Source organism: Leucopleurus acutus (assembly GCF_964270905.1).
Source record: "Leucopleurus acutus genome assembly, chromosome: 14".
NCBI lineage: Eukaryota > Metazoa > Chordata > Mammalia > Artiodactyla > Delphinidae > Leucopleurus > Leucopleurus acutus.
In genome coordinates, this window is record NC_139156.1 from 82,750,376 (window position 1) to 82,774,148 (window position 23,773).

Sequence of the window (23,773 nt, forward strand, 5' to 3'; positions counted from 1 at the left end):
GGTGTACGTGCAGAGCGCGCAGAGCGAGTGGCGCCCGCACGCCCTGCGCTGCTCCGCGGGCCGAGCCGGCCCGCCTGGGACGCTGAGGCGGCGGCGGCCGAGGCGGCGGGTCTCGCGCGCCGGGCCTGCGTGCCCGAGCGGAGGTCGCCGTCCGCCGCGCAGGCCGCGCTCCCTCAGCCCTCCGCGGCGATGAGGCGTTGAGGCGGCGGCCGGCGCCGCGCGGCGGGACCGGAGGACGAGGAAGCGGCCCGGCCGAGGGCGCGGGGCGCTGGCCTCCCGAGGCGAGGGGCGGCGGGTGCATGGCGCAGTGACGGCCCTTGCCGCTCCTCCCGCTCCCCGGCCCCAGGCGAGGCCGTCCGGCCGCCACCCCTCCTGCTCGGCCGCCGCCTCCACCGCCGCCGCTGCCGCCGCCGCCGCCATGGCCAATGACAGCGGCGGGCCCGGCGGGCCGAGCCCGAGCGAGCGAGACCGGCAGTACTGCGAGCTGTGCGGGAAGATGGAGAACCTGCTGCGCTGCAGCCGCTGCCGCAGCTCCTTCTACTGCAGCAAGGAGCACCAGCGCCAGGACTGGAAGAAGCACAAGCTCGTGTGCCAGGGCGGCGAGGGCGCCCTCGCCCCCGGAGCGGGCCAGCCCCAGCATCCCGGCCCCGCGCCGCCGCCCAGGGCCGCCGGGGCCGGGGCCAGGGAGGCCAGGAAGGCGGCGCCGCGCCGGGACAGAGCCGCCGCCGCCGCCGTCGCCGAGGCCGCGGGCCCGCGGGCCGCCGGAGACGCGGCGATGGCGAAGGCGAAGGCCAAGCCGGCGGCCGACCCCGTGGTGGCCGCGTCCCCGCCTCGCGCGGCGCCCGGCGGCCAGGGCTCGGCGGCGGCGGCGGCGGCGGCCGCCGCCGCCGAGGCGGAGCCCGCGAAGGAGGAGCCGCTGGCCCGCTCGTCGCTGTACCAGGAGAAGGCGAACCTGTACCCGCCGAGCAGCGCGCCGGGCGAGGCGCTGAGCCACGGCGGGGGCCTGCGGCCCAACGGGCAGACGAAGCCGCTGCCGGCGCTGAAGCTGGCGCTGGAGTACATCGTGCCCTGCATGAACAAGCACGGCATCTGCGTGGTGGACGACTTCCTGGGCAAGGAGACCGGGCAGCAGATCGGCGACGAGGTGCGCGCCCTGCACGACACCGGCAAGTTCACGGACGGGCAGCTGGTCAGCCAGAAGAGCGACTCGTCCAAGGACATCCGAGGCGATAAGATCACCTGGATCGAGGGCAAGGAGCCCGGCTGCGAAACCATCGGGCTGCTCATGAGCAGCATGGACGACCTGATCCGCCACTGTAACGGGAAGCTGGGCAACTACAAGATCAATGGCCGGACGAAAGTAAGTGTGTGCCGGGAGTGGGCGCGGGGCGAGGGAACGCGGTGTCTGTGTGTAAAAGGGATTTCCTTCTTGTGCAGCACCCGGTGGAGCAAACGGATAGCATCCACCTCCTGCCGGCTCACACACTTCTGCGTCTGATTGCAAGGTCTTCTGGCTAAACTTAGGCTCTTCCTTGAACTTTGCAGTTTTCTTTTTTCCCTTGCACAGTGAGTCGGGTCAAACCTCGCTGGAGCTCTAGGCGCCCGACGGGGATTATTAGAGTGCTACCCGAAGCAAGTGCTGGTTCTGCATCAGCCTTGTGTTTGCAGCGGCTCTTAAATTCCCCGAGGGCTTTGAACCTCTCATCAGCTTCCGACTTCCACAGTCGAATGTTGTGTTCAGTGAGGAACCTGCCAGCTGACCACAGAAAGGTACATGTAAAATAAGCATTTAGGCCGAAGGCTCCTTTCCTTACGTTCAGGAAGAGCCTGCCTGTTCCCCTCCCCCTCTTACAGCTCTCATCCCTCTCCCTTGTCCCTGCTGTTTTGAAACCCACTGCTAAACGGGGGAAGAAGTATTTCCGTTTTCAGACCGCTCAGTGTAGGTAGGTTACATTTTTAGCATAGGTTTCCTTTATTTGCTTTTGTTAGTATAATCCCGCTGTTGAAAAAGAACTGTTTTGTAGCTTCCTGGAAAAAAAACAAAAACCCCATGGAATTGGCTCACTCTTAAGTCTCGGTTTGGTGAAATCTTTGTTTTCTCTTGACTATTGTAGTCGTTCCCCAACAGATTCTTCCGTTCCTACCTAGTCTGATCGCTCTTCCCTCCTCAGTATGGTAGATGATAGACTCTCCTTCTCTGTACTCTCTTGTGGTTCTTTTCCATTTCACTCCCCAGATCTTAATCTTTTCTTTGTATCCAGCTCCACTCCAGGCCACCCTACTCCACCCTCCTCCATCATCAATCTCTGTCTGATTTTGTGAGTTTGAGGAGATTGTTGAGGAGATTATCACACGTGGGTGTTTGTACACAGACACTGACTCTTCCCAGTAGTTCTTTTGTGTGTGTCAGACCATCTGTTTTGACAGTCATTATGTGTGACTCTCAGACTGCCCAAAAGGCTAGGCGTACGCAATGAGGAAAGTTCTAAACGGGAAATTTGGTGGGAGAAGACAATGTAAAGTCTAATTTATGCATTGCTGCTTCGTTGCTGGATGAAGGCGCGTGTCTTAATATCATATGGTCGCCAAAAAAGGTGAACACTTGCTTAACACTAAGCTGGAAGAAAAAAAGAGCCTGATTAAACGCCAGCTTCGGTCTTTAATGCAATTCTCATTTATATACATATATATTTTTAAAATTTGTTATAGGTCAAATCTGAATATAGCCATAAACCGTAGAGGAAGGAAGGCTTGAAAAAGCTTGAAGGCACATTAATGTAACTGTACAAGACTGACCGAAGTATGTATATAGTTGGGGCACAAGCTTCAGGTGAAGAAGATAATGTCCTGAATCTTCCTTGCTCTGCTTTCCTTAATTTAGCTTTCCAAGTTAAGCTAAATCCTCTTCTCTCCTATCTTCCCGTTTTTAACTGCCCTTCTCGGGGAAGGGACAGCAGTCAGCCTAGCTCTTACCAAAGGGCCTCCTAATGGGGAGGCTGTTAGAGAATAGCCACCTCTTTCCTCAGGAGTGCCAGTGGTTGAAGGGCCGTTGAGGTTCTAGATCACCTGACTACACAGATCATGTGAAGGAAGGATGGATTTTAAACTCTTTAGCGTTTGATCTTATGCTTACGTTAATTTTAGGGACACAATTTCAGGATCTGTGAATGGTTTTAGGGAATCCCTTTCATTGTACTTCTTGGTTGAGAGAGGTTTTGGTAATCTTGTTTGATTGTGTAGTTTAAGCATTCCTAAAAGAAACTAAAGATGATTGCTTTGGGGGAATGGAAAGGCAGTCAGATTACCAGCCACCATATACTGAGCAACCTCAGTGTGCTAGGCACCAGGTTAGGCTCAATACAGACATGGTCACAGTAATTTTAATCCTATGAAATCGGTAGCATTATTCTTACTGTACATGTGGGGATATTTTAGCTCCGACTTGGCTAAGGCCTACCACTTACGATACCCTAGCTGGGATTCAAACTTAGGGTCATTCAGCTATCAAGCCCTGTGCTTTTTCTACTACACTGGATGTGGGTAGGATATTAAGTGAGAAGATGTAGATTACTTAGCACGCTACTGGGACTAAGATTTGATACACATACTTTGTTGACAGTGAGAGCATTAGCCTTGTATGTGAATAATTGTAGTTTATCTTTGGACTGTAGAAACTTCTTTTATTACAATGTTTGTTTCAGATAGTGACTGAAAAGCCAGTTAAATTTATCTGCCTGGATCATGCTTATACTCCTAAGAGAGGCAGAATATGGGTACTATATGTGATGGCAGAGAGGGTCTTCAGTTGAGGGTTTTATTATCCTTTACGACATTGTAGTGATTTTAAAAGGTACTTGCCTCAAACGTGTGGTATTTTTCTCACATAGATTTTCACAGCAACTCTGTAAAATATTTAGGTTGTTGGTGTATTATCCCTGTTTACAGATGAGGAAAGTGAGCCTCAGGAAAGGTCGCTTGTTGGAAATCCTGCAGCGTGCCAGGACTTAAATTCAGGCTTTCAGACCGAGATTTGATGTTCTTCATTTACACTGTCTATTCTGTTTGGTCTTTGTGCATGTCAGGGCCTGATAATCAGATGATATATAATTTATAATTGGCTGTGGCTCGTTCAGTATATTCTTGGATTTCTCCCAAATTTCTGCTGCCAGCACGCTTATCTGGCCACTGTTTGTCCAGCTACTTTAAAAGAGGAACTACAAGGGAAAGATGAAGAAATACAGGAAAAAAACAGGAACATGATCGTGGCCACTGAGCTCCAGTTTCCACTTTCTCTGGTCCTTTTTTGGGATTTTCCCCCTTTTTGCCCTTAAACTGCTCTTTGATCCTTTATCCTTTCTCACACCCTTTCTTCCATCAAGAAGACTTGCAGCGATGTCCAAGAGGAAGGAGTCACGGCCTGCTGATTTGTGAGGAGTAGCTTTGTGTGGGCTGTAAGAAATCATAGGTGCCTTTACTTGGGGTAGAGGAAGAAGAATGCAGAGGAGTGCAGATCCTGGGAAAATGTGCAGCTGTTCAGTTGGAGTTTCTTTTTTTTTAATTTATTTGTTTTATTTATTTATTTTTGGCTGTGTTGGTTCTTCGTTGCTGCGTGCAGGGGAGCGGGGGCTACTCTTGTTGCAGAGCACAGGCTCTAGGCGCACGGGCTTCAGTAGTTGTGGCACGTGGGCTCAGTAGTTGTGACTCGCGGGCTCTAGAGCGTAGGCTCAGTAGTTGTGGTGCACGGGCTTGGTTGCTCTGGCATGTGGGATCTTCCCGGACCGGGGCTCAAACGCGTGTCCCCTGCGTTGGCAGGCGGATTCTTAACCACCGCGCCACCAGGGAAGCCCTCAGTTGGAGTTTCTTAACCACTCTGAAGGAAAACGTTTGCCTGTTACAATAAAACTAGTAGAATCATATACATGTTTTTGGAATTTTGTCTAAAACTTACTCTGTTCAGTTAAAATGTACATAAAGAGAAGGAGCGATAAAATAAGACCAATAAGCAGCAGATTCTATTCCTGAGATTTTTCACCAGTCCCGCAGTTAATTGGGCAGCTCTAGCTGATTATGGCTTTTAGAGCAAAGGGTAGGATAAGGAAAGAACTGATCCTTTATTATCACTACCATAGAGATGTGGTGTCAGTCCTCTTAGATGTTACAAACAAAACCAAACGAAACTGCCTTCTCAATCTACTTCTGCCACTTTCTCTATACTCTTGGCTCCCAGGATGTCCTAATTGAAGCAGCTTGTTTAATGTTTTAATAGCTACGTCAGAGTTCGAGATCAAAGTCAATTATTCTGTATTCAGAAAGGCTGAAAATATTACAACTTCCATAGTAGCAGTTTTGTATAGCGCTTTACTGTTTTAAAAGAGAAGCAAGTGGACTGAAAGAGTAGTCTTAATAGGTTGTGACAACCAAGTTCAACTTTGTAGGAAAACATTTTGTACGGTGAATTAGTGTACGTGTAGTTTACATATGTGGTAACTTCTTTAATTCTAAAGGAATTTTAGTTTAAATTAACAGGTTGTTGGTTTTTCAGAAATGTTTATAGCTCTTCCCTTATCTACCGCCTAATAAGCCACAAAAATTTCCTGCAAAACCTTAGTCACGCAGGAGGAGAGCATCTGAACGTAGAAAGATAGTGGACTTTGTCCTGCTGTGAAACCTGGCTTGGATTCTGGATCTGCCACTGTTTCCGTGTCCTTGAGCCAGTTGCTTAAGCTTTCTGAGCCTCAGTTATTCCATTTGGAAAATGGTGTTAAATGATGCCTGCCTTTTCTGTCTCTCAGGCTTGCTGTGACGAATGTATATAACCTTGCATGTAAAGGCACTTTTTAAATTGTAAAGCACTATGCAAAAGTGTCCTTAACTTACTCTTCTCATTTAGAAAATTTTCTACTTTTCTGATTTCTTTCTTTAAAAGAGTCCTGTGCTTTTCCTCTTTAATAAGCTAGAGGAAAAAAGACTTTAGAATGATCACCCATTTTTGACTACACACACACACACACACACACACACACTCTCACACACACACTCTCACACACACACACACACACTCACACACTTTTTTTTTTTAACAGAGGAAATAAGTCCCAGAGAGGTTAAGTGCCTTGTTCAAGGTCAGAGAGCTGGTTAGTGATTTACTTCATTCTTATATCTGCACCTTAATGCTGCAGCGCGTGTAAAAATCACGTGTTCCCACTTAACTAATTTTGGTGTCTTTTATGCCATTTTTGAGGCTACACTTGAACATTTATGAATTCCTTTTCTTCTCCCTTTTACTCCTGTCACTCTACAGTTTGGCTTATCTGACATTCTAGTTTAAATTTTCCTCCTTTCGATAATTCCTCCCTAATTTCCCTAGATGTTCTTTATTTACCTCCTTTTTTCCTCTGTTGTTGAAGCCATTTTCCCTGAAGCAGGCCCACTCTCTCTTATTTCCTTAGTTGGAACTGTCTTTCTGCTCTGTGTTTCTGATTTAAATGTTTATTCTCTGTTTTCCTTTCCCCCCTTTCCCCCATCAGGCATGAAGTCTGTCTTTGTTCATCTTCTAGCATGTTCTCTGAAGCCTGTGCCTTCCCATTATGCTTTTGGATTGATGTTATCAGCTTAGTTGTTTTTATTTAATTTTTCTCTTTAGGCTTTTAAAGCAACACCAAATGTTTCAGTCTCCCTTTCATTTGCACACATTCTTGATCAGTGTTTCATAGATGCATTTTAGTGCTGCATTTGCATTCTACCTCCTTTTCCACTATGCGCTTGTTTCTGCACCTGAAACATTGTTTGTGACCACAGGATGGCATTCAGATGATTATTTGAACCATATTCATGGCTTGTCTTTGACTGTTTCTGTTCCAGCTCAAAACTTTCTATTCTAAAGAACAAAACAGAGAAACAACCAAAAAAACTGACAGATGATTAACCAAAGTCTTCCCTTAAAATGGTTTATTTCACACCTGTATTTCTTAGCCCAGACTCTGAATTGTTCTGCCATCTTTATTGGAATGTTTTGTGCTTCATTATCACATTTTTCCAGAACCAAGCCACAGTTTTATTTCTGAAGAGCTTGGATAGTATCTGTACCCTCTGTTTGCTCGCTGAAATCACCGGAAAGTTTTCTTGGGTTTGGATTTCTCGTTTTCTTTATTCAGTGCCCCAAACCCCGTTTCTTCATCAAAGCAAAATGCATGCACTCTTGGCTTCTCCTTACCGTGTTCTCTGAGTCTTGTTTTGTTAGTCTTTTCATTCGTTCGTTGATTCAACAAATGACATGAAGTGAGTACTTTGCATGCACAGGTACTGTCCTAGGAGCTAGGAATACCTGAACAACGAGAACAAAAATGCCCCCATTCTCAGGGAGCTTAAATTCCACTTGAGGCAGGTGAGGGGCGGGGAGAGACAGTTAATAAAGAGATGTATGAGTAAGTGCATGACACATTAGGTGGTAAATATTAAGACAAAAAAATAAACAAGGTAAGAACAGAGTGACCGGGGGGTTTTCTTTTACACAGGCTTGGTAAAGTAGTACGATTTTCATGTAGAGGCTTGAATGAAGTGAGGGCCTGGGTTATAGAGGTACGTGGGGGAAGAACAGTCCAAGTAGAGGTATTAAATAGCACACACAGCGGCCCTGACGTGGGATGTGCTTGGTGTGTTCAGAACACAGCAAGGAGGAGGCCACTGCGTCTCTAGCGGAGCAGAGGGGAGGGACCGAGCGAGAGTGGTAGGCGATGGGGTCAGTAAAGCAGGGGTGGGGATGTGAGGTCAGTTCATGTCGGATTTCGCCTGTGAGCCGCGGCAGGAGCCCTGGGTTGTATCCTAGGTGACACAGGAGGCCCCTGGAGAGCTTGTTCTAGGAGATCTCTGTGGCTGCTGTGCGGGAGTAGGGTGGAAGCAGGGGCACCAGGTAGGAAATTCTTCCAGCAGCCTTGGCCCTGGGAGGTGGTGGCTCACATTAGAGCAGTAGCTGCAGACCTGTGGAGAACTAGTTGGATTCTGGATATATTTTGAAAGTAGAGTCAGTGAGATTTGCTGATGGATTAGTCGGAGGAATGCGAGAAAGGAAGGAGTTGAGAATGTCTCTTGGTTTTTGGCTTGAGCAACTGGAAGGAGATAATTCTTATTTCATCTTGCTCCAACCCTCCTGCTTTTCTCCTCTGGCCCCGCTCTTTCAGTTTCCATTTAGAGCAGATTGTTGACACTTACTTCGCAGCTCAGTCCAGAGGAGAAAAGTTCCATGCTCTGCTTGTCCACATTCCTTCAAATTGGCCGTGTTTGCTGCTCCTGCTGTTGACCTCGCAGCGCCATCCTTTCTTCTCCAGAGGCTTTATGGCTTCTTTGCACAGTATGCTCTCATCAGCTCTGCCCCTGGGGCTGCCTGCGGGAAGTACTGCAGGACATCTTGCTGAACTTCTGGTGCTGTCAACAAGTAGGTCTGTGCTCTCTTACATGAACTGCTCACTTAAGATGGCTTGTAGATACAAATCCATGTAAAAAGAATTACACAGATTCTGAAATTTAGGGAAACACTGGAGAAAATTGAATGGCTCAACATGAGAGACAAGCATAGATTTAGATTAAATTTCAAAATAAAATTAGAAATAGAACATCTTTGTTTAAACATGCTGTTGGAAGTTAAAGCTATTGTAGAAAATTGAGAAGAGGTAGAATGACCATAAAATATCAAAAATAATTCCTGACATATAGATGCAAACAACTCTGTGATAGCTTAGTAGGAAAAGAAGGGGGAAGTGTATGATACTTTAGGGATCCGAAAAGATAGCAGAGAAATACAACTCTCATCCACTTGATGCGGAGCCTGACCCTGGAATTAGAAATAAAAGTACCACCTATCAGATGGGAAGTGATAGGGTTAGAATTATAATATAGTGCCCAGGCCTTTTAAGCATAGGAAACCTTGCTTTTGACTTTAGGGTAAGGGAGGGTCACAGAAGTATGGGTAAACATTAAAATACTCTATATGAAATGATTAAAAAAAATTAAAACCTGAAAGGTCAGACTTGAGCTATAGAATTGAGGAACCTTATAATCTCAACTTAATGCAAACAACATCAGTTTCAGCCTGATTTTTGTATACATGGGAAATGTCAGATCTGGCCAGTTAATTGAAAGAGTCTAATCAGGAGTTTGGGGTATGAAAAGATTGACCGCATCTGAATTTTTTCTCATTAATATTGGTACTCTCACCTGTAGATGGTAACTAGAGGTTCTGAGTCCATAGTTTTGTCAGTAATTATCCTTTATTCTATCTCTAGGCATTTTTTACCTTCTATTATGTCTTCCACTGACTTCTGTTAGCATTACTTCTCTGAAATACAGCCTTGAAAGTTACTTTTTAATTAGAAAATTGTGTGATTTCCCCCCGTAGGCCAGGTCTTCGTGCTGCTTCAGTAGCACTATTGACCACCCCACCTCTAGAATCTTTGATCACTCATTTACTAGCCTGGATCTGAGCCTTTCAAGTGTTGTTTGCTCAGTATATTTGTCAGAATTTTCCTTATTTTCTCAGCTTCTAACTGTGGTTTTTTCTTGAAGCTCAGTTCTTAGCTTTCTGCTCAGCACTGTGAGAAGACACATGTGGGGGAACTTGAAGCATCTATATTTCTAGACTTTTCTTCTCAGCTTATATTAGTTATCTGTTGCTATGTAGCAATGTAACAAGTTGTACCAAAACGTAGTGACTTAAAATAACACCCATTTATTATTTCAGTTTCTGTAGATCGGGAACCTGGACACAGCCTAGCGGCATCTTCTGCTTCGCTGCCTCTCACAAGGCTGCAGTCAAGGCGTCAGCCAGGGGCGGTGGTCTCCTCCAGAGGCTCAAATGGGGAAGGATCTGCTTCTAGGCTCACTCAGTGGCTATCAGCAGCATTCAGTTTCTCGTGGGCTGTTGGACTGAGGACCTCAGTTCCTTGCCACGTGGGCCTCTCCAGCACAGCAGCTTGCTTCATCAAAGTATGCGAATCAGAAAGGCAGTAAAGAATCCTCTGTCGAGACTGAAGTCCCAGACTTTTGTAACTTAACCACAGATGTGACATCCCATCACCTGTGCTGTATTTTTTTGGTTAGATAAAGTCACTAGGTTCATTTCACACTCAAGGGGAAGTAATTACACAGGGGTGTGAATACCATTTCTTAAATTGCTTCTTCCTTTATAGTGTTTGCCCCTGAAGTGATACTGGTGTTTTTTTTAATTTATTTTTATTTTATTTATTTTTGGCTGCATTGTGTCTTCGTTGCTGCACGCCAGCTTTCTCTAGTTGTGGCGAGCGGGGGCAGCTCTTCGTTGTGGTGCGCTGGCTTCTCGTTGCAGCAGCTTCTCTTGTTGCGGAGCACGGGCTCTAGGCGCGGAGGCTTCAGGAGTTGTGGCGCGCGGGCTCTAGGCGCGCAGGCTCAGTAGCTGTGGCTCGCGGGCCCTAGTTGCTCCGCGGCATGTGGGATCTTCCTGGACCGGGGCTCGAACCCGTGTGCCCTGCATTGGCAGGCGGATTCTCAACCACTGCGCCACCAGGGAAGCCCTGAAGTGATAGTTTTAATGATCTGTGGTTTGTTTTCTCCTTTTGCTCTGGTCTATATCTTTTTCTCCCTGGGTGATCTTATGTGCTGGAGGAAGCACAAGTTCTTGAGCTAGGTTGCCGGTGTTCAAGCTCTTGTTCTGCTACTTAATTGCTCTCTGATTTTAGGCAAATTTCCTAACAATTAAAGTATCGCTTTCTCATCAGTATATTAGGAGTTAATAATGGCACCTAATTCAATAAGGTTTGTTCAGAGATAGGTGAGATACATCAGAAATGCCCAGCAGATTATCAGTGTTCATTTAGTTTTAGCTGTAACTGTAATAGCAGGAGGAGGAGAAGGGGAGCAGCCGTGGCTTCAGCTGTTGGGCTTTGTTCAAGACGCCTTGACCGTCTCTGACCCCGGCATCTGCAAAGGACTGATGGACGGCTCCGCTTGGATGTTCTACAAGTACTGCAAACCCAGCGTGGTTAAGACTGAAGTCTCCTCTTGGAGGGGATCAGGGTTGGTGGGGCTCTCTGATGGGAGAACAGGTTTAAAACTGAACCTGTTTGCAAAACCCATTTATTTTTTCAACAACTATTTGTGGTGTCTAATATATGCCCGGATCAATGCTAGGCATTGAGAGTACCACGATGCCCAGGTCAAGGTAATTCTCTCTGCCCTTCCCAAGTTTTATTGTCTGAGGGGAAGATAACACTGAACCTGCAGTTCCATGTGTGATGGATGTTCATGAGATGTACTGGAGACCATGGGAGCATGTTAGAGGAGACCTAGGTTGGTCTGCAAGCCAGGAAAGGTGTCCTTTTTTTTTTTTTTTTTGCGGTACACGGGCCTGTCACTGTTGTGGCCTCTCCCGTTGCGGAGCACAGGCTCCGGACGCGCAGGCTCAGTGGCCATGGCTCACGGGCCCAGCCGCTCCACGGCATGTGGGATCTTCCCGGACCGGAGCACGAACCTGCGTCCCCTGCATCGGCAGGCGGACTCTCAACCACTGCACCACCAGGGAAGCCCGGAAAGGTGTCCTTGAAGAAGCAGTTATTTAGACAGACTTCCGATGGGTGAGTTCATTTCAGTGGAATAAGTCCAGTGAAAGTCTTCAAGTCTGAAAAAGCATGATGTTTTAGAGTAACATTCTTTCCTTTATCCGTATGTAAATTTTACTCACTTAAAAATTATTTCCTGTGTCTTGTTCCTCATTGCCATTTACACTTTCCTAAGAAACTCATCTTTCTCTCTGTCCTAGATCATTAGAAAAGCCTACTTTTTTTCTTTTTGTATCTTTCCTTTCCAATCCAGTCTATCCATTGCCTCTCGTGTTATCTTTCTAAAACACAGATCATATCATTCTGCTGCTTGAAAAATATGTTTCCCCTTCAAGTCTTGGTATGCCATACAGATTTTTTTTTAAGGAATGTTTCATTTCCCATCGTGTACTTTCTGCTGCAGCCACTGGAGCCTACTTGCAGGTTCCTTGAACTGCATTCATCTTCTCTCTCTCTGCATTTCTACCTCTGCATTTCTGTGTAGAAAGGTAGTAGGGAGGTTTCCCCAGCCTACTTCTTGCCCCAGTTCTTCTAGGCAGAATTATACCTCTGTCCTGTCAGTTGCTGTGGCCCTTCTTATCACTGATGGAACACTTTCGACAGTGGTGGGTTTCCTTCACTAATTGTGAGCCACATTAGGATAAGACCCCTGTCTTACTCATGCTGATATACTCAGCTTCTTGCATTGGGCACTCAGTATTATATTTGGATTTTCACGGTACCACCCTAATTGAGATTTTTTTTTTGCGGTACGCGGGCCTCTCACTTGTTGTGGCCCCTCCCGTTGCGGAGCACAGGCTCCGGACGCGCAGGCTCAGTGGCCATGGCTCACGGGCCCAGCTGCTCCGCGGCATGTGGGATCCTCCCGGACCGGGGCACGAACCCGTGTCCCCTGCATCGGCAGGTGGACTCTCGACCACTGCGCCACCAGGGAAGCCCCCTAATTGAGATTTTTAATCACTTTATACCTGGACTGTTATACAATATTATTATTTAATTCATTCTCCATGTACCACCTACATCTATCTAATATAAATTTACTAACACTTATAAAAATCTTACTCAAAAGTCTTCTGAGGTTTATTTAAAGGATACAATTTGATTCCTAGGCACTTAATGCTCCCCAGCTACTTAGGCCCACCCCACCTATCCACCCTTATTTGCTACCCCTCTTTGAAATACAGCCACTATTTCAGCCAGACTATTTTCTGCCTTTTTGCTTCGCTTCTCACTCCTCCCAACACGTCTGTGAGTTCTTTGACTGGTTTATGCTCCCAGGATTCAGATGTTATGCGTCCCTTAGCATCTAGCTTTTAAGTCCCATCCCCCGTATCTCCCTGAACTCTGAACCTCCATTGATCTCTCTTTTCTCAAAAATTTTGTATATCTTTTATTCCTGAAGTATCTTCTCCAGAAAGTTATAAGAGCAGGGGGAGCTGTATTATATACTCTTTGGTCTTACACAAAGCACCTTTTGTTGTTCTGGTTATTTATTATTCATATGCTAACACTTAGTGAATTGCCCTCAACCAACCTGCCGTGTACCTCACCTCTGCTTCCCCTCTTTCTATCCATTTTCTAAAACTACAGTAAGACTTTTTGAAAGTCTGTGAGCATTTTCATCCTATTGTGGTCAACTCTCCTTTCTATGCTTACTATGCTATTTCCAGTCCCTATTTTCCAGATAAAAATAACCCAGGCCAACATGGCCTAAACTATTTTTAACTCCCAAGTACTGGGAGAAAGGTCTGAAAGTGAAATGAAGTTTTAGCCATGGCCTTGGCCCACGGTCGGTTGGTAGGTTATGCATTGTGGTAGAAGCCTGCACATCCATGAATCTCGCGGGCAGAGTGCATGTATGTCTTACCTCCCTCATCCCCACCAGTGAGAATCCCCAGGGAACATGTGTCACTTCAAAACAAAGGTGCATAATAGACACGATGTTGAAAGTGACCTCTTACATACTCTTCTCTGTGACCCAGGAGAGAAGCTTGTGCCTAGCAAGCTGACACAAAGCTCAGCGTTTTCTATACCATGGGATTGACGTGCAAAGTTAAAATTTTTCAAGAGCAAAATTATCATAGTTTTGATTTGGTTTTAGTATTTGGTAATTTAGTCAAAATTTTAGATCACATTGAAGGAGTTGTATTTACATTTATATTTTTATGTTTAAAAAGAATTTCACGTTCCAGCTTTGCTTGATTTTGGTATTTAAAATGTGTTTTCATTCTCTGAGAACAGTTTTTTAGTTGGAGGAAAGTAGCTTGAGATTTAATATTTACCACAGATAATTTATGTGCAAAGAATGGGCGCAGTTTTGGGTTGTTACAGTCCAGAGTATTTGGAATCAAATTTCTTCAACGAAGAAAATTTTGGCTAAAAATCACATATGATAATAAAATAGCACCCCTCTCCCATAGCTTACACTTTTTGTTTCAAGGTAGTTATATACACTTGTGGTTCATAACTTTGTTTTGCATCTGGACCCCTTTAGGAATCTAATTGTAGCCATGCACCTTCTCGCCCTAAAAATGAACATACATGCATGTTTTGCTTATACTAAAGCCCATCCATAGACCGTACAGTAAGAACCCCTGTTATGAGAAGAGTTCTAAGGAACAGAACAAAACTAAAACATTTTAAGCTTTTCGTGTCTCCCCCTTTCCTTTTCGTGTCTGGTTATGGTTGAGTGAGGTTTCTACATTTATTCAGTTGCTGTTCTTGCCCCATGTCCACAGAACTCTGCTTTGAATTTTTTCCCCCCATGACAGTAGTCAATTTAAGTTATGGAGACCCAGATAAAGGATATATATTATAACTTAAATCTAGTGGTGTAGGTGTGCAGACTTTTGAAAGATGTCTGCCTTGTACAAGCTGGCTATGTAACAAAACAAAGTTAACTGTTGTGTACCAGGATGGAAACCATGACCTTAGGGAGAATGCCTTCCCAGAGGGCACACCTCTGCAAGTACGTCTGCTAGGTTATCCTTGCTTTAGAATTCTAGATGTGCAGTTTTGCCATAAAAGACGGAGATCCTTTATCACCAATAGATAACGCTGGACGCTGATTCTTTCTCTTCTCCCCTTTCCCATTGCACCGTCTTGTTTCCTGCTGCCACTGTACACGCTCATGCGTGCGTGTGTATTTTGCTTTTTTTTTGTTTTTAACTTGTAACTGACATTTCAGTAAGATTCATCTGAATTTTTTTAAAAATGAAAACCTTGGTAATAAGAGAGCATCAGGGCTGGGGGGGAGCGGGGGGAGTGCCTTTAAAACAAAAATGAAACTAGAATTCATATTGGTTGGTTTTGTTTTTATTAAAAATAGTTGCTGTAACTGTTAGACATGAAGGATCTCTTGGTAGTTTTGGTAGAAAACATTTTTAATACGTGTAAGAATAATTTGTCCATCTTGCGCATCTCAGGATCTGTGCTTTGGTGTCGCGTATAACTGTGACGTTGTTCTTTGATGTAAAGATTCTTGCAGGTGTTTCTTTATCTCAGGAGTGTCTGGAGTCAGGGGCCATTGTTGACAGAGCCAGGGGTGGGAGTAGGACCTGCTGGCAGTACTTCGGATGCGTGCCGTCGGCCTCTCCGAGCTCTGAGCACAACGCTCAGCGCCCCTCCCACTCTCCTCGGCTCTGAGATGGGGGTGACGTTGGCCTGGTTAACAGACGATATGTTGAATAATTGATTATTGTAAGAAGCTTTTCAAAAAGGTGATTCTGGCTCTCCTCAGTGCCCTTTCAAATCACTAGGCCTCGGCCCTGGCAGTCCTTAACTCCCCACCTTTGCCCCCGTTTGTTGTGTTGGTTAAGTTCAGTTTTAGATGAAGAATTCTTAACTTGCTTTTAACGCAATACCAGAACCTTGTTTTTAATTAAGAGGAATCTGTTGTTGCTTAGGCGGTTGGTACATAGCCTTGGCACTGTGAAAAAAGAAACTGGTCAGTTGATAAGGGCACCTTGAACTGAATTTCAGAAGTTGTGTTACATCATGGGTAGTGAAATAACTCAGTCCGAGGGACACCCTGATCAAAGGCTCTTTCTCCCTCCATGTTCTCCCCTTTAGCGGAATCAAGTCAAATGGCAATAAATATTTTATTTATAATCATGAATTGAATTATTTAAGGTGCATTTAAAAAATTGAAACCTTTGGACGTTAATTACTTTTAAGAGCTAGTTGTGTATACAGATGAGCTAGTACCTATAAAATGATCAGATCAAATCTCACACAAATGAGTTTATACTTATTTTATAGTTTTTATTGATATAAACATAGATTAGATTGTTTGGTGATTTGTTGATATTAGTATTTACCTTATTTGCCATGTAGGCTATAAGTTAATAGGCTTTTAAAACAAAATCTGAGAGGTTAATTCTTCCTTCCCTAAAATAATGGGGGGATGTTTGGGGTTAGCTACTGTTCAGTCATGCTTTATGTCTTTTTTACTCTTAGTAGTATCATCTTGTGGCTGTTACCATTTCATAGCATTCCTTTGGTGTCTGCACTGTTGAATTCAATTCATAATAATAATAGTTGTGATTCTAGTGAAAAATGCATTTTAAGAAGCTCACGTTGTCCTTGATATAAGAAATTGCTTGTAGCTTCCACATTTTTCCTAAAATTGGTCATTTTTAACAATTGGAACCAGTAAGATGTGAACTACTCTACTTACATATTATAGGAAGTAGCTTTTTTATGTTGACACGGGACAAAATTATTTTAGTTGTTTACAAAGAAAATAAAGCTTATTTGAAAATAAAGAATTGAGAGGAAAGCGAAGTTAAACTACATGTATCCATATCTGTATTTTTCTTACAGAAATATATGCTATCGAGATATGGAAGAGTAATTTCTTTGAATTATACAATACTTTTAATAATATAGATTATATACGTGGTAATTTTCGTGCTTGCTATCTTTTCAGCTTGGGAATTGCATGTATATGTTAACTGTAAAGATCTTACATATGGGAAGAGAGATTGCTCCTTTGTTTGTGACTTTATATGTTTTCTGATAATAAAAATAATCCAATGCTTCAAAATCCATGAAGCCAAAACTGACAGAATAGGAAGGGGCAATAGACAAATTAAAAATTACAGGTAGAGATTTCAGTACTTCGTTCCAGTAATTGTTAGAACGAAGCAGGCAGAAAATCAACAAGGGTGTATGAAAGATTTGAACACTGTCAACCAACTTGACCTAATTGACATCTGTTGAACGCTCCTCGAAATAACAGAATAAAATACACTTTTTGGAAGCACACATGGGGAATAGACCCTATGCTGAGCCATAAAACAGGTCTCAATGGACTTAAAGGACTGAAATCATTTAGAGGCCGTTCTCAGACCACAGTGGAATTAAATTAGAAGTAAATAATAGGAAGAAATCTTGCAAATCCCATATATGCAGAAATTGAAAAACACATTCCTAAATAATGTCAAGGAAGTAATAGAGGGCTTCCCTGATGGCGCAGTGGTTGAAGAGTTCGCCTGCTGATGCAGGGGACACGGGTTCGTGCCCCGGTCCGGGAGGATCCCACATGCCGCGGAGCGGCTGGGCCCGTGAGCCATGGCCGCTGAGCCTGCGCATCCGGAGCCTGTGCTCCGCAACGGGAGAGGCCGCAACAGTGAGAGGCCTGTGTACTGCAAAAAAAAAAAAAAAAAAAAAGATATAGACGTAGAGGTCAATGGGCAGGAATAAGAATCCAGAAATAGACCCACGTTCAAAACATCAATTGAGTTTTTATTTTTGTTTGTTTGTTTACAGAGACTAAGCTAATTCATTGCAGGATAGTTTTTTATTTTATTTTTAAATAAATGGTTTTGGAATAGGTGGATATCTATATGGAAAAAGTAAACATGACCCTTACCTCACTTCATACAGAAGAAATTAATTCAGAGTGGATCACTGACCTAAATATAAGGCCTAAAACCATAAACATTTTTTAAAAAAAAGAAGAGATTTTTATGATCTTAAGATAGGCAAAGATTTCTTAGGACCAAAGAAAAAAGGATGAACGATGAAGGAAAAAAAAAAAAGACAAATTGGACTTTAAACATTAAAGCATTTTGCTTACTGAAAAACACCATTAAAAAAAAGACCCTTTTAGGAGAAAATATTTGCAAAACATATCTGACAAAAGACTTTTATCTGGAATATAGAAAGCTTTCTTCTAACTCAATAATAAGAAGGGAAACAACCCAACAGAAAAAAGGGCAAAAGATTTGAACAGATATTTCACAAAAGAAGATATGTGAATGACCATGTACGTGAAAAGATTCTCAACATCATTGGTTATTAGGGAAATGAAAATTAAAAGCACAATGAAAAACCACCGTATATACGCTAAAATGGCTAAAATTTAGCATACTGACAATACCACCTTTTGGGCAAGGATGTGGAACAACTGGAATCCTTACACGCTGATACATTCCTTCATCACTTGTGGGGATGCAGAGTCGTACGGTTACTTTGGGAAACAGGTCAGCCACTGCCCAGAAAGTTAAATACATATAGACTCATCATATGCCCCTAAGTATCTTAAGTATTCTACTCCTAAGTATCTACTAAGAGAAATAAAAACATGTCCCGATAAAGACTTGAGTATTACTCATTTCCTCAAAAATAGGAAACAACCCAAATGTCCATCATCCGGTGACTAGATAAATAAAATATGGTACATCATACAGTGGGATACTCTTCAGCAATAAAATGAACTACTCTTTTATTCAACAATGTGAATGAATCTCAGAAGCACTGTGCTCAGTGAAAGAGCGTACCATAAATTATTCAGCTCCTTGTGTTGGAAGTTTGGGTTATTTCTACTTTTTTGCTCTGACAAATAATTCTGCATCGGATATTCTTGAAGGTGAATCTTGTGCATTTTAGTAAGGTTTTTTTTTTTTAAAAAAAATTATTTATTTATTTATTTTTGGCTGCGTTGGGTCTTCGCTGCTGCATGCAGGCCCTCTCTAGTTGCAGCGAGTGGGGACCACTCTTTGCTGCAGTGCGTAGGCTTCTCATTGCGGTGGCTTCTCTTGTTGCGGAGCACAGGCTCTAGGCACTTGGGCTTCAGCTGTGGCTCACGGGCTCTAGAGCGCAGGCTCGGCAGTTGTGGCGCACAGGCTTAGCCGCTCCGCGGCATGTGGGATCCTCCCGGACCAGGGCTCGAACCCGTGTCCTCTGCACTGGCAGGCGGACTGCCAACCACTGCGCCACCAGGGAAGCCCTTTAGTAAGGTTTTTATGAGAAAAATTTCTTGAAGTAGAATTGCTGGGTTGAAGAATTTTATATACTTATATTGCTAACATTTACTCAATGCTTATTATGTACCAACCACTATTATAAGTATTCCTTCTACCCAGATTATCTTGTTTAGTTCTCACAACAACCATATGAGGGGTAGATACTATTATCTTCCTCATTTTACAGTTGAGGAAACTGAGGCACAGATTTTTTTAAAAAAAACTTGTTCCAGATCACACAATTAGGGACTTACGGAGCCGGGGCACAACCAGGATAGGCTGACTCCAGAGCTTGACCTCCTAGGTAAGACATGTGAAGTATGTTTCTATTTATGCATGTTTTAGGGGAGTTTATTTACTTTTATGTTTCCTACTTGATCTTGTTCAATGCATTATAGAAATTTCTTAATTTTAAAACATTGGGGATAAGCCAAATATTTATAAAGAGAGTCTTTCTCTTTCCTTACTGAAATAATTTCAGAAATGCACTATTGGAATGTTGTTTAACGTCAACATAGACAAAGTCATACTCAAGAAAAATACAAACTGTTCACTTAAAGGAACAATCTTTTGATAGCATACAAATATAGTGTACAATTCTTTGAACAGGTTAGTTTTTTCACATAGATCATAAAAGGTATTGGTCAAGTAGTAAAGTTCATATTAACCTGTAACGATTTTCAAATAGGCTGTATATGCACAGCGTGTTGTAGTTCCTTTAAGTGTGTAAGCTTTGCATTAGAGTCACGTTAATGTCAGGGGCCCACTGTAGATCTTCTGAATCAGATTTTGAATCCCAGGAGAAGGCCAGACAACTTCTTAAAACTTAATAGAGATCCTAGTTCATATTTGGGTCTGAGAAAACTGGTATAAGGTGTATTCTTAATCGATAGGGATATAAAAAATGTGACATCTGATATCTCAGATACCCAAAGGACATTTATTAACTATTGTAAATACCTCTTAACAACCAATAAGTTGGCAAGGAAGAAATCGTTTATTAATGAAAACAGCTGGTTACATTTTCTTGATTATATGGATCCCATAAATTAATGCTCTCTCATCTTTCTTCCCCAAGGCTTCTATACAAGTAGGCGATACCATCTGCCTTCACTTGGTCATCACTTATTTATTCCTTAACCTACTTACAACATGATGTGTGCGTTCAAGTGCTGTTTTGAAGCTAATCTTTTGAAAGGTATTATTCCCCTGTTATAAGAGGACCTGTCCTTTTCTTTCTGCTGCCTTTTTTCTCCTGTCACTCTGTAGCACTTGATTGGAGGTAGTATGTTATATTGGTGAAGAGTGTAGGATTCAGAGTCAGAATGCCTGGATCCTAAGCCTGGCTCTGCCATTGGCTAGTTGTGTGGTGCTAGCAAGTTACCTGCCTTGTGTTCACATTTATTTCACGGGATAAAAAGAGTACTTATGTCATGATTGTGGAGAGGACTAAAGTGGCTAATGTATGACAAGCATTGTAGCTGGCATGTAGTAAGCTAGCAGAATTCCCACTTGTTGTTATTCACCCCTCCCTTTTCCTTTCTCCTTCCTCAGCTAACGTGATACTGCACTGCCCTGGCTTTCTGTAATCTCTCAAACCATTCCTTCTCTGTTGGCTTCCTTTCTTCTAAGTGTAGGTATTTCCCTCCCTTTGGCATCAGCATTCTTCTCTTTACCCGTAATATGGAGATGGGCCACTGACTTTGAGATCAAGCAGACCTGGTTTCAGTTCTAGCCCTGCTGCATGTTAGCTGAATGACCTCAGATTTTAACCTGAATCCTTTCCAAGCTCAGGTGTCTGATCTGTAAAATAGAGGCAGTTCCTTTTTTCCGGATTATTGGGAGGGTTAGAGAGAACAGAATGCCCAGTATAGGGTCTGGCACACTAGTTGCTGAGTGAATGGGATCCTCTGCTCCTGCTGTCATTTCTAGCTTGTGTCATCCACTTGATATCATCCAGTTCTGTATCTTCAGATACCATCACTGAACTGTTGATTCTTTTTTTTTAATGTGTATTTTATTTATTTATGTATTTATTTATGTATTTATTTTAGGCTGCGTTGGGTCTTTGTTGCTGCGCGCGCGCTTTCTTTAGTTGCAGCGAGCAAGGGCTACTCTTCGTTGCAGTGCACGGGCTTCTCATTGCAGTGTCTTCTCTTGTTGCAGAGCACGGGCTCTAGGCGCACGGACTTCAGTAATTGTGGCACGCGAGCTCACTAGTTGTGGCTTGCGGGCTCTAGCGTGCAGGCTCAGTAGTTGTGGCGCACGGGCTTAGTTGCTCTGCGGCATGTGGGATCTTCCCAGACCAGGGATTGAACCCGTGTACCCTGCATCGGCAGGTGGATTCTTATCCACTGGGCCACCAGGGAAGTCCCGAACTGTTGATTCTTAGTTCTGTTTCCCAAGTTGCATTTTCTTCTCTCCCTGTTAAGGTGCGCTTTCTCTATTTCTTACTGGTATTTTAGAGTTTTCATATCTGATATCAAATTAATCCTCTATCATCTTCCCTCTGAAACTTGCTCTTTACTGTGTGTTCCATTTTTTAATCCATCCTCCCAGCCATGGTACCTTAGCATTGGGTTGATTCATGCTGTCTTTCAGTCTGTCTCTGCTTCCTCTCTCAGCAAGGGTTCCATTCTCACCAACACTGAGGCTCAAACACCCATCTTTGGCTTTCAGTTCCCACTATCTTTTTTTGTGTGCTTTCTCCTGATAGCCATGAATGTCATCTCCCTGCTTCCAGTATTCCTTGTTCTCCCTAGTCTATCCTTTACATTCAACTTTACATTCATCTTCCTAAAGTCGGGGGGGTGGTTAGTAGATTTTTCCCAAAGGGCTAAATGTTTTAGGCTTTGGAGATCCAACATTCTTTGTTGTAGTTACTGAACTCTGCTGTTGTAATGGGAAAGCAGCCATAGCAATATGTAAATGAATGAGCATGGCTGTGTTCCAATAAAACTTTATTTACAAAAACAGGAGGTGAGCTAGCTTTGGCCCACAGGTCAGGGTTTGCTGACTGCTGTCCTAAATGGCAGCTCAGATTATTGTCAATGCTTGCTTATGTGACTTCAGGCATTCTGTAGCTTGAAAAATGAGTCTGAATTCCTTAGCATAGTATTTGAGGTCTGCCTCGAGTTAGCTTTATTTCCCTTGTCATACGTTGTTTATTCTAGCAAATGAAACTACCTCCTGTTCTTCGGACACGCCATACTTTACTAGGGCATCTCATGGTTCTTTTGTTGGTTAAGGTTTTAGAGTAAGCACTCTGTGTATTCTTTTTAATTTTCCTCCCTCCCTCTCTTCCTTGTAAATTACCGCTTCTCATAGTATTTCTTGAACTAATTCCCTTTTTAAAATACTGACTGCCAGGTGGAACAGTTTTCCTAGCACCCCGCTTTCCTATTCTTATCTAAAGTATTTTGGTTTTAAGTGTTCTACTTCTCACCATTTGGAGGAGCAAAATATGATGCAATTCCAAGGTTCCAGAAATATTAACTCTCATACCAGTTGCTCTGAATGGTAGTTCCTAACACTTTCTTAGCCATTCTGGACGCATGTGTGAGTGATGCCGTGGTACATGGAAGTTCTTTGGGAAAATAGCTTTAGGTCTGATGGGCTTAGTGGCAGTTTCTTCAGAACCTGTTTTGACCTCTGTATAGTAGTATTCTATTTCTCCTATCTCATCTCAGCCTTTCCGATCTCACTGAGTGATGAAGGAACATCTCTTTTATTTTTTTCTTAAAAATTTTTTTTTAAATTTACAACTTCCAGAGAAGTTGCAGTATTATTACAAAGAATTCCTGAATGCTCTGCATCCAGATTTCCCAAATGTTAACATTTTAGTGCATTTGCTTCATTTTTTTCCTGTCTCTCAATATGTATTCTGAAATATTTGAAAATAAATTACAAGCATGACACCCGTTACCACTAGCTGCCTTAGTACATTGTTTTATATAATCACACAACAATAATCAAAATCAGAAAATTAACACTGATAATTCTGTTATCTAATACACAGATCTTATCCTGATATGGCAAGTTATTCCAATAATGTCTTTTATAACAAATGAAAATCTTGGATCATACATTGCATTCAGTTATCATGTCTCTGAAGTTTCCATTAATCTGAACCAGTTCCTCAGATCGCCTGTGTTTTATGACACCTACATTTTTGAAGCGTACAGGCCAATTATTTTGTAGAATGTCCTTGAGTTTGGGTTTGTCTGACATTGTTTAACCATTAGATTAGGGTTATTTGACTTTGTCAGGAATATCGCTCAAGTGTTGCTGTGTCCTTCTCAGTGCCTCTTACCAGGAAGCACATGATGTTGATTTGTCCCTTTACTAAAGAAAATCTCTGTTGGATGCTGTGTATCTTCCTTAGGGCTTGGGGGCATTCTGTATCAACCTGGTGGACACGTGAGCCCCTTGGAGCTCCCTTATGAGCCCTTGGAGCTCTTCCTAGCAGCATTCTAATTCCTTAAGTTAATATTTTTTAGTACTTTCTCTAGGCATGTGCTGGGGACGTAAAGACAAGTAGAACACAATCCTAGCCTTAACACTACTCATGGTGTAATGCAGGAGTCAGCAGACTTTTTCCCAAAGGGCCAGATAGTGGTTATTTTAGGCTTTGTGGGCTACATGATCTCTGTTGCAACTACTCGAATCTGCCATAACATCAGTGGCTAACCATGGAATAGAATGTAAAATTGAAATGACTATTTAAGATAAAACTGAGCATTGCAAGAAATGTCATGTTTATAGTGAGCTTCTTAGATGTGTATCTGCAGACCCTTCTACTGTTTGCTGGAAAACTTTGAAAAGCACTGCTAGGCGTTTGGAGCCATTGAAGGATTAGAGGAAGGCAGGGACATCAGATTTTGATTTTAGAAAGTTAACTTGCATGGAGTACAGAGAATGGTTTGGAGCAGGGCATGG

At 43.3% G+C, this 23,773-nt stretch overlaps 1 protein-coding gene across 2 annotated transcripts in view; it reads left to right on the top strand.

Moving 5' to 3' along the window:
* Positions 1 to 208: 208 nt before the first annotated feature.
* The window catches only part of EGLN1 (egl-9 family hypoxia inducible factor 1), a 56,344-nt gene continuing 32,779 nt past the window's right edge, over positions 209 to 23,773 (top strand). Inside the window, exons 1-2 of one of the 2 annotated variants that reach the window (XM_082854252.1) lie at positions 310 to 733; positions 899 to 1,360. In XM_082854252.1, the coding sequence (XP_082710378.1) occupies positions 419 to 733; positions 899 to 1,360 (777 nt within the window). In that variant the 5' untranslated portion in view covers positions 310 to 418. Of the gene's footprint in view, positions 1,361 to 23,773 lie in introns of both variants that reach the window. The other variant, XM_082854253.1, reaches the window with a different exon arrangement.